This window comes from Dipodomys ordii, unplaced genomic scaffold, assembly GCF_000151885.1.
Source record: "Dipodomys ordii isolate 6190 unplaced genomic scaffold, Dord_2.0 Scaffold10, whole genome shotgun sequence".
NCBI classification, from domain to species: Eukaryota; Metazoa; Chordata; class Mammalia; order Rodentia; family Heteromyidae; genus Dipodomys; species Dipodomys ordii.
This window is the reverse complement of record NW_012267226.1, coordinates 7,093,796-7,108,603: the sequence shown is the minus strand read 5'-3', so window position 1 is coordinate 7,108,603 and position 14,808 is coordinate 7,093,796. Positions and strand designations below refer to the sequence as shown.

At 43.7% G+C, this 14,808-nt stretch overlaps 1 protein-coding gene across 1 annotated transcript in view; it reads left to right on the top strand.

Annotated features, from left to right (window-relative positions):
- Barx2 (BARX homeobox 2) overlaps positions 1-6,538 on the top strand; it is a 76,941-nt gene extending 70,403 nt beyond the window's left edge. The window contains exon 4 of the mRNA XM_013009645.1: positions 6,152-6,538. Coding sequence (XP_012865099.1) covers positions 6,152-6,418 — 267 coding nt within the window. The 3' untranslated portion in view covers positions 6,419-6,538. The remainder of the gene's footprint in view (positions 1-6,151) is intronic.
- Positions 6,539-14,808: the final 8,270 nt, after the last annotated feature.

The following is a 14,808-nucleotide window of genomic DNA, read 5'->3' as shown; positions in this document are numbered from 1 at the left end:
TTGATTCTCAGACTGATTCACACGGCTGCAAAAGACAATGTTGCCAAAGCCCAGATAGCATCTCTGACGAGTTTTGACTGGTCAGCTTTGTAACTTATAGCGGGCTGAGTAAATTTCTTCTTGCATGGGGAGATGGGATGCTCACCCTTTATTCCAGTTCTGTTGCCTTCCATTCAAGTAGGAAACACCGTGTTTTGTAAAAATAGCCTGAAAACCGCTTATTACTGTTTAGTGGTCTTCAGCTTTCAAACACAGCTCTCTTCCATGAGGGGATGCATGCAAATGGATACCAACTTCCTCTCCCACTCACAGGATTTAGGTGGGCCACACACCAAGCACCAACATTAGCTTTCGATTTAATAGTCTCCAGATAGCAAGTTACCAGTTGTTGTCTGTATAATTCTGGACAGGTTATACTAAACCTCTATGTGCCTCATTAATAAAATGCTATGCATATACTTTATAGATTTGTTATTTGAGTTGCTGCCGCCGCTGCCGCCGCCTCCTCCTCCTCCTCCTCCTCCTCCTCCTCCTCTTTTTTTCTGGTACTGGGGCTTTGAACTCAGGGCCTCCTTGTTTGGCTGTCTACTCTACCACTTGAACCATGCTTCTAGCCTGGCATTTTTACTAGTTAATTAGAGAGGCAATTTCTTGGACTTTTCTGCTCAGTCTGGCTTAAAATCACAATCCACTGGATGCCAGCCTCCTGAGTAGTTGGTATTATAGGCATTAGATGCCAGTGCCCAGCTGACTGAAATAATCTATGAAATATTGAGACTAGTGTTTGCCACACAGGATGCAAATGAGGAATGCGAGTTACCTTTTTATAATAGTAATTATTATTATTACTACTGCTATTGTTATTCACCAAAATCTATGTCTCCAGAGAATTCCAACTTTTGAAGGTCAACATAGATAAGCTGAAAGTGAGTTCTATAGGTTTCTGGGACCCTGAGCATCTCTTTGGCTAAGAACAGTCTTAGCCTGATGTTTGCTCCTGGTCAGAGCTTTGGCATTTGGGCCCTGTTTGGGGTGTATTCTGTCTTCCAATTGGGATAATTGTCTAAGGTCCTGGGAGGAAATTCATGCTGGAGAATCAGCTTTGCAGAAACTGTCATCAGTTAGGTGGCTTTCATTGTTAGAGAGAGAGAAAAGGAGGGAGGGAGGGAGGGAAAAAGGGAGGGAGAGGGAGAGAGGGAGGAAGGACAAGGGAAGGGAATATAGGGGCACAGGAAGAAAGAGAGAGGCAAAATCACCTCAGTTTCTGACTCTGCTTTGAATCTGTGGGAAGGTTGAGTTATTGCAGGTAAGTAAGAGCAATAAAAAAGAAAACCACGTCCTTCACAATTTATACAGAACATAATTCTGGATTCAAATGGACAGAGGTTTGGCGTCTAAATCCCAGCTGTACTTGGCTTGGTTTTGGATCTTGACAACTCTTTCTGTGTGCTGTTTCTGGTCTGAAAAGTGAGGGACACAGACACTACTTGAGATGGTCTCACTGCCCTGATACCCCATAATTCACGCTCTATGCCTGTCTACAGTCTGCACCTTGAGAAGGAAGCAAAGGGCTCTATCTGGTTACTTTCAACAACAGAACAACGAGAACATCTAGTTTTAGAGTTCAGAGGAGGGCTTTTCAGGAGACAGCGTGTGAGGTGCCACGAGACAAAGAGAAGTATAGACTTCTGTTGCAATGGGTTGTCCAGCCTCTCTGGACCAAGGGGACACCTTGGCTGCAGGAATGATAGAGAGAAGAACCCCTGAGAGGAGCAAGGCCACAGAGTGCATGTGAGACTATCCCTGCTGGTGCAGAGAGGCTATGGAATAATTGCATGTCTCAGGTGTGCTGGGAGGCAGGGGGCCAGAGGTCGATGGGGAAAGCAGCCAAGAGAGTAGTTATCTCCTAATTATTGCTTGCATTGGAATGTATTATTCCATTTAGAAAATGGTCTGATTGTTTTGATTTTTTTTTCATGCTGTAGGAAAATAGCCAGGTGGGGCTGATCCAAGCTGTGTGGGTGGTGTTCTCTAATTGCTGGGCTGGACTTTCTTTTGCCAATTAGGTGGCTTCCTTAGACCTGCCCTTTTCTAGCTTGATTACTACATGGGACAACACACTTTTGTATAACCTCTTTCATACCCAGTGGAGCGGCTTTCAACATGGAAATTCCATCTTGGCACCTTCATGTGCTTTCAAAAGCCTGTGCTCACACTGGAATCAAAATCAGATACTGACTTACCTGAAAAGTACAGGGCATCTCTCCCCCCACAGGTGGTTTCTGTCATTGTCTAGCCCTTGTTAAAGGTCTCTTTATATGTCTGTGTTAGCTCTCAGCATGGATTCTAACAGACAGAGCAGGTTCATAGCTGAAAGGAAGTGTTTTATGAAGAATATATGGTCTTCTGCATATCTCCACACAAAACTCAAAATGAATCACAGATCCAAACTATAATAACTCATAGATGAAAATCTGAGTATTTGTGACTTGGGATTAGACAAAAATCCTTCTTAGAAATGATACCAAAAGCATGTGCAAGAAGAAAAAAATCAAGTTAGATTTCAAACCTTATGTGCTGTAAAGGATATCATTTAAAATGTGAAAAGACAACCCCACGAAATGTGAGCAAATATTTGCCAAGTCTTCTATATGATAAGGAACATGTATCCAGAAAACCTACAGAGCTCTTACAGCACAAGACTTTCTTCCAATAAACTGGCCAGGAGTGCTTGAAAAGATGTTGAACTTGCTTACTCATCAGGAAAATGCCAATCATAACCACAGTGAGAACCCACTTTGTTCTTGCTATGATGGCTGTAATCAGGAAGGGATAATTGCAAGTGTTTGGTGACTATGTGGAGACATGGAATCCTCCCATATTATTGACTGGAATGTAAATGGGGCAGATGCTTTGGAAAAAACACTCCTCAAAAATGTTAACCATAGAATTGTCATTTGGTCCAGCACTTCCATTTCTGGGTCCAAAAGAAGTAAAAAGCAAGGACGTGAAGAGATACTCACACATCACTATTTATAACACCATTATTTATCATGGCAAAATGGTGGGAGATAGCCCGACAACCAGTGAATGCCCATTAAGAATGTGGTATATGCATCAGATGAAGGCTGTTTTCTGGTATATGCTACAACATAGACAAGCCTGGAGAACCCTATCCCAAATGAAAGAAACCAGTCATAAAAGTCCACATAATTATGATTCCATTTACATGAAATGTCCAGAAGAGGCATATCTATAAAGAATAAAAGCACACTGGTGGTGGAGGATAAGGATTTGGAGAGAAACAATGAGGGGCTGGTAATGACTATAGGATTTCCACTGAGCATGATGAAGTGTTCTGAAACCTCTCTGTAGTGTTAAGTTACCTAACACTGTGACTGGAAAAGTCATTGAATTGTGTGCTTTCAATAGAAGATATATATGTAAATTATGTCTCCGCTGTTTATAAAAAAGAACTATAATTTGATGAGTAAATATAGTCATTCTTAAAGTTTAGCGTTGGAGATCCTTTGCTGCTATTAGAGGAAATGTTAATGAATATGCAGTGACTATAGAGAAAGCAACAAGCAATTAGATGTTTATAGGAACAGTGTAGAATTTTCCTGCAAGGAGCTCTTGTGCAAACAGAGAGGATAAGTGTAGGTATATGCTACAGTTTGGATATGGAATGCTCCTCAAAGGCCCATGTGTTGAAAAATTTGTCTCGATCCTGTGGCACTTTGGGGAGGCAAAGGGGCTTTTAAAAGGTAGGACCTAGGGGGAGGCGGTTAGGCCATTGGGGAGTGTGCCTCTTCCTGTTTCTCTTTGCTTCCTGGCCACCATGAGGTGAACAGCTTCCTCCATCACAAACTCCTACCATGTGATGTGCTGCCTCACCATGGCCCAAAGCAATGGGCCAACTGATCATGAGCCAAAATAAACCTTTCCTTCATATCAATTGGATTATCACAAATATTGTGCCACAGAGATATAAAATCATACTAGCACAGTATGTAAGTAGCAAAGATATTTCCCACCCCCTACTTCTCCATTTAATGCAAGTCCTCCCAAAGCCCTAGTTGTCCAGGAAAACCATCTATACTGAGCCAGGGTTTGGAGCCAATGCAGAAAGAACTCCCTGTTACAGTCTAAATAAAATATAAATACTCAAATAATAACCCTGCCTCTTCATGGGATTCTTGTGTAGATCACAAATTGTGACGATAAATGTGTTAAGTCCATTGACATCAGCCAAGGCCATTTGGGGTGCAGTTCGTTTGCCTGCTTTATATCTTTCTTCAGCTCTCTGGAAATGTTTATTGAGAAAAGTTAGTTCATGCCATAACAGTTGTCAAACGCCTGCTACGTGCAGGGACTTGGTGGGAGGGGCAGGGCCAGTAAACATGTAGTGACAACATTTTAAAAAGCGCTCTTGAGGTACATGGAGGAAAGAATTTGACTGACTTGGGGAAGGTTTTCAAAAGCAGTCAACCAGGCAGAAGTATGTTCTGAGTAGAGGAAAGCCACGCTACTCAGGACCAGTTCTTGGCCTACTCAGTCTGATAGGTGCTGGTTTTCCCTCACTCTCTTCCCATTTTACAGATTAGGAAAATAATCTACCTCTATAAAAGGCTTTCTCAAAGACCAAGCTGAAAAAGTGCTAGGGCATGGAATTTAACCTAGTTTTCCTACCTATACAACCAGAATACTTTCTACTATTACTTTGAAGACAATATATTTTTATAAGACTTTTTTAAACCTGATATAGAAATATTTAACCATGATGCTTATGGAAATTTTAGAAAATACAGAAATAAAACAGAAAAAGAGAAAAGATCCATGAACCTGACAGTGCAAACTAGGTTAATAGGTATCTAGCTTCCGAGTTGGATTATGTTGTATAATATTCTTCTTTTTATAAAAATATTTATCATAATATTTCCCATGTCATTGAACACTCTCTTTTCTTTTTTTTTGTTGTTGGTCACGGGGCTTGAACTCTGGGCCTAGGCGCTGTCCCTCAGCTCTTCAGCTTAAGGCTAGAGCTCTATCATTTGAAACACAGTGCCACTTCTGGTTTTCTGAGTGGTTTATTGGAAATAAGAATCTCATGGCCAGGTGCCGGGTGGCTCACCCCTGTAATCCTAGCTACTCAGGAGGCTGAGATCTCTGGATCACAGTTCAGAGCCAGCCCAGGCAGGAAACTCTGTGAGACTCTTATTTCCAAGAAACCACTAGAAAACTGGAAGTGGTGCTGTGGCTCAAATGGTAGAGCACTCACATTGAGCTGAAGAGCACAGGGAATGTGCCCAAGCCCAGAGTTCAAGCCCCACGACCAAAAAAAAAAAAATCTCATGGATTTTCCTGCCCGGGGTTGGCTTTGGCTTTGACCTGTGATTCTCAGATCTCAGCCTCCTGAGTAACTAGGATTTCAGGCATGAGCCACTGGTACCTGGCAAACACTCTTTTCTAAGAATTGAAATGATTATCTAGTATTCTGTCTTTGGGATGTACTATAATTATCTGACCAATTACATGGCTAAACCTTTTGCGTACCCCTCAAAAAACTTTTGCTATTATGAAACACATACAAAGATTTTTTTTTGGCAGTACTGGGATTTGAACATTGGACAATATTGAGATGAATACTTTCTTGCAGATTAACCTTTGTTTCATTCTTAGATCAGTTTTGAGGATTTATCCTAGAGAATCTCTGTGTCTATGGAAGTGGTATGCACATTTTAAAGCTTTTGATTTGAATTCTTGGATTGTCTCAAAAAGGTGGCACCCATTACACTTTTAGACTATGGTGTTTAAATGTTCTCTTGCTTGCTATAAATATTACTTTACTTTCATTTGTTAGCATCATAGTTATCACACGAACATCTTAATTTTCATTTCTTTTCTTCCTGAAGTTGAGCTTTGAATGCTTATATTTTTAAATACCAAACTGACTAAAAGTATCCAGAGCATGGGTGAAGCTATCTTTGCATACCACAGGGGAAGGAAGGATTGAGAATACTTTAGGCCACACCCTGTAACTTCACTGCTCAGAAGATTTAAATGCTGTGGGAAGTTGAACCTGGGGACTGGGAAAGTAAAAGGGAGGAGTTTGTTTTTAGACTCAACAACTTGTCTTTTTCTCACATAGGTTCTTAAAGGTGGACAGGAAGCACCCACAAAACCTAAAGGTCGCCCCAAGAAGAACTCTATCCCCACATCAGAAGAGATTGAAGCTGAGGAGAAGATGAACAACCAAGCCCAAGGCCAGGAATGCCTAGAGCCCTTGCAGGGACAGGAGAGGCTCTGTGAGGCCCAGGAATCTAAAGCATGTGACCTGCCCTTGGAGGCTGCAGAGCCATCAGGCCAGCCCCAGGAGTCACCAGTACCCTCTTCTGAACCCTCACCACTAAGCTAAAATAAAGTTATCTGGGGAAAGGGGAGACTGGGAAAGAGGGAGAAGAAAGAAGGTAGGGAGACTCAAGGGAGGAAACCTGTAATAGTCTGGCAAGCTCGGGGAGAAGATCTACCAGTCTCCAAAGGTTAGATGAACACTTGCTTGCCTTGGGCCTTTCTCTTCCTGGAAGGCTGTATTAGCCACAGATGCCCTTGGTTCAGGAAGATGGCACCTTGGAATAACTGCCTCAGTTCAGATGACAGCTGTTGGGTAGGATACAAGCAGCCTGCCTATATTTTCAGTGTTGTGCTGGTCGGCAATGGAGGTTCACTCTCCTCCCTCCCTGCCTGCCACCCTCTGGGCAAGCCGGTCACCAAGGTAGAGAGAGGTGGCGATGCTTGGGCAGCCTGCCCAGGCTCCTAGCTGACTCAGCACTTATTTCTGTAGTGTTTAAAAGAGAATTTAATAGTTTTGGTTTTTGTTGTTGTTTTTGTTGTGGTGGGGGTGGGGGGGAAGGATTAGTAAGGATGGGCAAAAAAAAAAAAGGAGTTGGAAGAAGGGAGTTGTGTGTGATTAGGAATGTTTCTGAATCTCATGTGTTTGGAGACGTGTGCCTTTGTACCCATTATAAGGTGGTCAGGTGACCCAAGAACTGATAAGCTTTGTTCTTCTCGCTTCATTAAATTGCCAACCCTGAAGCTGCAAATGCAGATGTTGTTAAGATAACTTTTATTTTTTAATTAAATAAATCTTTCAACAAAACAAAACAAAAAGATAGAGTGGTTTGTTTCTTTGGGAGACTATACTTAACCCTACTTGAAGGTGTCCTCTCGAAAGAGCTAGCCAGGCTCACCAGCCTTCCCTTCCACAACGTAAAAGTTTGGGACAGGGACAGGAGCTCATGGCTGATGCCTATAATCCTAGCTACTCAGGAGGCTGAGATCTGAGGATGGAGGTTCAAAGAAAGTCCCTGTGAGACTCTTATTTCCAGTTAACCATGTAAAAACCAGAAGTGGAGCTGTGGCTGAAAGTGGTAGAGCACTAGCCTTGAGCTGAAGAGCTCAGGGACAGTGCACAGGCCCTGAGTTCAAGCCCCACAACTGACAAACAAAAATCTTGGTCGAGGCCCACCAGTATTAAGTGCAGGAAGCCAGGGAAGCTATGTGGAAACTCGAGTTGAGGAAAGAGACCTGGGTTTTCCCCTCACAGCAGACCCACTGTCCCCTGCTCTATATTCTTGGCTTCCAACTCTAAATGTTAAACTTTTTTTTTATTTTTTAAAGGTTGAATTTTATGCTTTATTATTTCTGCAAGCATTTGTACCACATGGTTTCAATTCAACATCTTGGCTTTTGAGTACAATGAATCTTGATCCATTCTCTCCTATCTCTCCCGGCCCCACCCATCCTCTCAAATTTTGTGCTTTCAAAGTAAAAAGTATGTTAAAAGAAGTCTTTCATCCCTTATTAGGTAATGGGTTTTATTGTTTTCTTGCTTACCCTTCCTATTTTTCTTTCTTAAATGCCCATTTGGATGATGGGATCTGCAATTATTCACAAAAGATTTGAGAACAACTTGGTTAGATGAGCTCAATGATTTTAGATTTAAAAGAGACATCCCGGATCGAGGAGGTAGTCCACTGGTAGATCATATGCATAGTAGACACAAAGCCCTGGATTCCATTCCCAGCCCACCAAAATAAACAAGGAAAACAAAGGAAAAGCAATGTCTCACTTCAAGTAAGACTAGCTAAGGTGTAGGACTGGATTTCCTGCCTGGATACATTGTCTGACTTGCATGACTTCCAGCTCTGATGCTGATTTCCCACCTTCAGCCATTCCCTTCACAGTTATGCTTTCAAGTGGCAGGTTTGGAGAGTTCTTAGCACCTGTCATAGGGACCTAAACAATCATAGAATTCATTTCAGAGCCTGACAGGAAAAGATCTGCCTGTTTTTAGTCACCTGGCTGCCTGCTTCTCTCAACCGGCACAGACAGTCAGGAAATGACTGCAGCTTTCACAACACAGAGTTAGTACCTTCATTCCCTTTGCTACTGAAATCAGCTAGGAGAAAGCAGTTCTGTTAGCTCTGTGAATAGACAAAGGAGTTAAGTAAGGCCTCAGCCTCTGAGAACCAGTTTGCACAGACCACACCTAGCTGCCTGTACTAGGCTGCTTGTACTGAGCATGCAGAAAGCTGTCTCCCTCACCTTCAGTCCACCCTATGGTACAATTTTATGATCAGCCTACCAGGTGGTGTCATCACCAGCCAAAGAATGTACACAATGGTTAAGGCAAACAGGTAGATCTGGGCCAGGTAAGTCTACTAAGGGGTTGTTCTGTCCTGTTCTCACCCCCAGAGAAGCCTTTCCTTTGGAAGCTGGTTTTCTTTAATGAACTCTTAGGATGACCTTTTCTGTGTTGTCTGATAGTGACTTTCACCTCTTGAGCTTATGTATGCATACACAATGCTGCTTTCTCTGCACCTTAGCTTCCAGGTGCTTTTGACGTCCAATTCTGACTCTTTGGCCTGTTTTGTTTCTTACCCCTAGGGCTGAAGACATTTCACTGGTGAATTTAAGACCTGGGATTATCTTTTCTTATGTCTTGTAAGGCCCAGCCCAAGGTTACCTCCACTTATAAGCTCTTGGCTTATTCTTCTGTCTCAGTTCTGTATGGCTTTGCCTGGTGACTCAAAGCGGGCGGGGGGTGGGTGGGTCGTCAGGGCCTCTAAATTTGTTTTAATTGAAAAAAATTACATGTATGCATGGCACACATGATGTTTTAAAGTATGTTTACATTGTGGAATGGTTGCATTCTGCCAATGAACGTGCATTATCTCATATGTAATTTATTTGTAGTCAGAAGAGGTAAAATTTACTCTCCACAATTATTTGTGTGTGTGTGTGTGTGTGTGTGTGTGTGTGTGTGTGTGTGTGATGTATGTGTATGTTCTTGTACTGGGGCTTGCTTTTGATTAGCTTTGTTTTTTGTTTATCTCAAGGCTGGCACTCTTCCACTTGGGCCACAGCTCCATTCTTGTTTTTTACTGGTTAATTGGAGTTAAGAGCTTCTTGAATTTGTCTATTGGGGCTGGCTTTGAACCAGGATCCTCAGATCTCAGCCTCCTGAGTAGCAAAGATTACAGACATGAACCATTGGCTTACTTTCAACTATTTTCAATCATGTGGTATTATAATCTGTAGTTCACAGGTTGTACAATAGAACTCTTGAACTCAAATCTCTTGTCTAAGTGAAATTTTGTATTCTTCAACTAGCATTCTCCAAGTCCCCGTTGCCACCCCAAACTCTGGTAATTACCACAATGCTTTCTACTTGTGTGAAATTAACTATTTTAGCTTCTATATATCAGCAAGAAGGTGTGATATGTATTTAGTTTATTTTACTTGACATCATATTCTTTAGGCCTATCCATTTTGAATTTTGGTCCAAGACAAGATTCCTTCCTCCCTCCCTCCCTCCCTCCCTCCCTCCCTTCCTTCCTTCCTTCCTTCCTTCCTTCCTTCCTTCCTTCCTTCCTTCCTTCCTTCCTTCCTTCCTTCCTTCCTTCCTTCCTTCCTTCCTTCCTTCCTTCCTTCCTTCCTTCCTTCCTTCCTTCCTTCCTTCCTTCCTATGTATGTGATAGATGATACTGGGGCTCATACTCAGGGCCTTTTACACTTGCTTGGTTTTTTTGCCCAAGTCTGGTACTCTCCTACTCAATCACACCTCTGCTTCTGGCTTTTTGCTGGTTAGCTTGAGATAAAAGTCACATAAGCCTTTTCTTCCTGGGCTAGCTTCAGTCTGAGATCCTTACATCTCAGTCTCCTGAGGAGCTAGGATTACAGGCAGGAGCCACAATTTCCTGGCTAGGATTTCCTTTTCCTTTATGGCAGAATAGTATTCCATCGTGTGCATGACCCATCTTTTCTTTTTCTATTCACCAGCTGATAGATAGAGTTGGTTCTGTGGTGAATAGAATCTCAATGAACAAAAGAAGTGTGAATATCTCTTTAACACATTGATTTTATTTCCTTCAGAGTTATACCCAGTAGTGGGATTGCAAGATCATATGGCAAACCAATTTGTAATTCTTTGAGGAAAGGAATATACCTTTTGGTCATAAGCTCAACTGCTGTGCTTAGCTTGCAAGCCAAGTCCTGCTCCTCCTACAACTCTATCCTTCCCTTTTCTCAGTGGCGACTGGTAAGACTTGTGCTGAAGGGCATTCGGCAGCCACCGTCCTCACTTCCCTTCCTAGGAGATGTGAACAGGGGTGGCTCCTTGCAGGCTCTGGCACAAGGTCTTCAATGACCCCAGCACTCCCTTCCTTCTCTCTGCAGAGTCTCTCTTGGGGAGCCCTAGACTTTTGTTCTTCCATACTCATCCACATTTGCAAGCCTTTCTAAATAAAGGCATTCTCTTCCTTTTTTGGCATCTGGAGGGATTCAGAGGTTTATTGAGGATCTGTCGCTGGCTGATTTTTGAAGTTTTCCAGAAGAATAAGAAGAGCTGAGGTGGTTTCTCCCAGAAGCTGAACTTGGAGAAGCTGCCCAGTCTTTGCTCTCTCTGGATGTCTGCTCTGGGAGGACTTGGAAGGGGGGCGGGGCTTTTGTACCCACTTTAACCTGCTGCTGTCTCCTTGCCTTCATCCTTCCTCCTGGACATGGCTTGTGGGGTTTGGTCCCCATGCAGCGGGTTAGAGGGGTCTTCTTGGCTCTATTTCCAACTGTGTGCATTGTTTCTGTTACAGGGAAAAGGCTTCCTGGTATAGGGCCAAGCTGTCAGTAAGCATCCAAATTCATGAATTAGTTCTGATTCACCGAACCCTATTTATTTACACATTGTCACAAAGGTTTGCTAGGCCACAATACCCAGCCCTTACTCAATTCAGATTCAGTCAAATGGATCTCATGATATGAGTCCCTAGCCCTCAAATTGGTTTAAAGAGAGAGATAATCAGAAAACAGCTATCTTTGAACTTTTCTCCAACTGTCTTAAAGAGGAGATCTGAGGATGATGAAAGCCTTTCTTCCCCTTCACAGAGTGCTAAGAGTTAGCTGTCCCTCTTAGAACCAATCAACCTCTCTTATCTGGTCTTGCCCTGAGACCTTTGGCTGGGCTTGGGTTAGAACTGTTATGGAAGCCAGGCACTGATGGCTCATGCCTGAAATCCTAGCCACTTAGGAGGCTGAGATCTGAAGATCATGGTTCAAAGCCAGCCTAGGAAGGAAAGTCCAATTAACCATCAGAAAAATCAGAAGCGGGAGCTGTCTTAAGGATAGTGCCAAGACCCTTAGTTTGAGCCCCACAACTAACAAAACAAACAAACAAACAAAAACATCCTGGAGGGCTTGGAGTTCTTCTTCTATAGATAAGGTCAATTCATAGTCAGCTCCACCAGAGTCGTCCATTCAACAGGAAATGGGCATAGAATGCAGCAGGGTCGCAGCTCTGCATTAGAAATATCTCTCTCTGATTTCCTCCCTGCCTAAGTCAGTAACTAGTCAACGCCTGATCCTCTGACAGTTTTTGGTAGGTGATTAATCACTTTGAAAGGAACCCTAGAGAATCAGGAAGTGTTGGGGTAAGAAAGCTGAAATGGGCTTTTGCACCCAAACTCCCTTCTCAGGATAGCTATACACTTAACCATTTGCTTTGCTTGAAGTCCTGAGTGTCTGGGGCTCTTGGTGTGAAATTCCCCTTCTAAGCTCCTCACCCCTCTCTCCCTGGTAGCCTTCACCACCTTTGAAGACAAGCAGGATTTCTCCTCCTCTTCAGAGCCTGTCAATCCAGCTCTGAGGGGCTGTGCCCATCAGACTCTGTGCCCAGGAGATGGTGTCCTGTCTCCTACCTGTCTTACCTCTCTTCCTCACACAGCTTCTGTCACCTTTTCCTTTTCCTGTAACTGCTCCTTAATTAGCCCCACCTCTTCTTCAGTATAATCTGTGCATTTCTCCTCCTTTAAAGCACTTTCTGCCACATAGCAATCCCACTATTTTTCAGATTCCTCTTACAGCATAAATTCCCAGTTCTCTGCTGAGGTCTTCCAAGCACCAAAGGCCAGCAACAAAAGGTCTGAATTCTTCTAGCTTCCAGCTGACTTCTTTCTTGGAGGTTCGGAGTTTCTGTGCTCTCAGCGGGACTCTGGGTACAACTCATTGGTGTGCGGCCTCTTTTGTTCCTTGGTTATCATCAGAGCAGCGTTTATCATCCTGTACATTGCAGAGACAAGATGGAAGGAAGAGCATTTAGCTTTACTGTCTGCTGAAAATTTCCCACAAAGCCCAAAGACAATGACACACTGAGCCACTTTCCCTAAGGAAGCTGCAGAGAACCAAGGTTGATGGGGAATCCACTCCTGAAAGTCACACCATGGGATGAGAGGCTACCTGTAGTACAAATTCCTTTTGGAAAGAGTTCTAAGGAAGATGACAATGTCACAGTTCTTTTTTTTTTTTTCCTCATGGGGATCCTGGATAGAGTTGTATCTGGCATCCTGGGAGGAAAGCAATGTCTACTGAAGCCTTTGTCTAGAATAAAAATTAAAATCTAAGCTGGGTGCCCATGTCTCATGCTTGTAATTCTAAGCTACTCAGGAAGCTGAGCTCTAAGGATTGCAGTTCAAAGCCAGCCTGGGTAAGAAAGTCTGTAAGACTGTTATCTCTAATCAACCACCAAAAAGCCAGAAGTGGAGTTGTGGCTCAAGTGGTAGAGTGTTTGGAAAGCATGCATGAAGCCCTGGGTTCAATTCCTCAGTACCACATAAAGAGAAAAAGCCGGATGGGGTGTTGTGGCTCAAGTGGTAGAGTGCTAGCCTTGTGCAAAAGAAGCTCAGGGACAGTGCCCAGGCCCTGAGTTCGAGCACTAGGACTGGCAAAAAAAGTGAAGGACAGCACCCAAATCCTGAATTTAAGCCCCAATATGGCACAAAAAAATTAAAATCTTGTTCGACCAAAATTATATTGGACACTGGTTAGGAGGCTGATCTGGTGGGTGATTTTTCCAGGTAGTGGAGGGGAGATGAAGACATCCTGGAATGGTATGGAGTGAAGTGGCTGGAAGAGTGAGGGCTGGAAGGTCTGAGCTACATTTGGGTCAATGCCATCCTTCCCATTTTTCACTGGAGAAACTGGGACAGATGACAGTGACTTGAAAGAAGTTCCCAAGGCCTGATGGGATCAGAAGCCAGGGCATCCCTGTCTCTAGAAAATAATGCTCGGGACTTCCTGTAGCCATGAGCAGCCTGAGCCACAATTCAAAGCCCCAAGCATTTCCTCAGTATCTACTTAGTGCCTAGTCCTAGTCCTACATTAACTTTGTGGAGTGGGGACTACCTAACATATCTCTGTCCTCTGCTGAGTTAAGATCTTGGGGAAATTTATGATCTATGAGTCTGGGGATGTGGTGAGGAATTCCAGCCAGGTTGTGTTCTATACCCACCTTCCCTTACCTTGTGAGGTGACATTCTTTCTGGGCCAGGATGGTGATTCATGGAAAATACATCCTGAAGCCTCTCCTTACCTGGCTGGGCCAGCTAGGAGAGGGTTAATGTCTTAGGTAGGACTCTTGTGCACCTGGAAGGGTGATTAACACTGGAACAACAGGTGTTTGTTGAATTCACTTGAATATGCCTCTAATCCCAGATTGTCTCCCAAATCCTGGGTGGAGGGTGGTTTGGGGCCGGCAGCAAGATCCTGGTAATGCCCTTTGTAATCTGGGTGTGGATCCTGAAGGGAAGGTAGCTCAGGACCAGTCTGGTTTTATCCCCCTGGCACTCAGCACGGGCCTCTTTGATGGGCAGTGGATGGAGTGGCCAAACTACTCCTTTTCCCTTCTATCTTTCGTGCCCCATGCAGATATGCTATGGAGCTGGCCTGACCTTCACCACTCTGTGTTATCCTGTTCTGTCAGCTTTCTTTTGCATCTGCAGGTCAGTGGTGGCCGGGAGGAGGGGCCAGGTGCTTCTGCCTCTAGAGGGGGGGGGGCTGTGTAAATCACCATGACAGGCTCTTTTTGTGCCTGCCAGCCTGCCTCTTCTTTCCCAAACCCTCTTCCCTTCTGTTTATTTTTGTTGTGGATTTATTAGACACACAGTTAAGTGCCCATTTAGCTCTGCAAACTGTCATCATGCCTGTTTCATGAATAAGATCATTCACAGACAAAACCCTTTAAACATTTTTTTTTAAAGAAGGAGGGGGAGGCAGAGGAGAGACGAGAGGCAAGAAGGAGGAAAGAATGCCCCAGGTCAGTGAGGAAGCCAACCGAAACCTCAGCGGTGGCCTCTCCTGCAGCTCAAGAATGTAACAAGGGCCCTCACAGTTGCCTCCAATTTGCCCTGTTCGTCAAGACATGTGTCATCTCTCCTGCGGGATGCTGGGGTCTAGAGTTCATTCTTTTGTCTGGGCTCC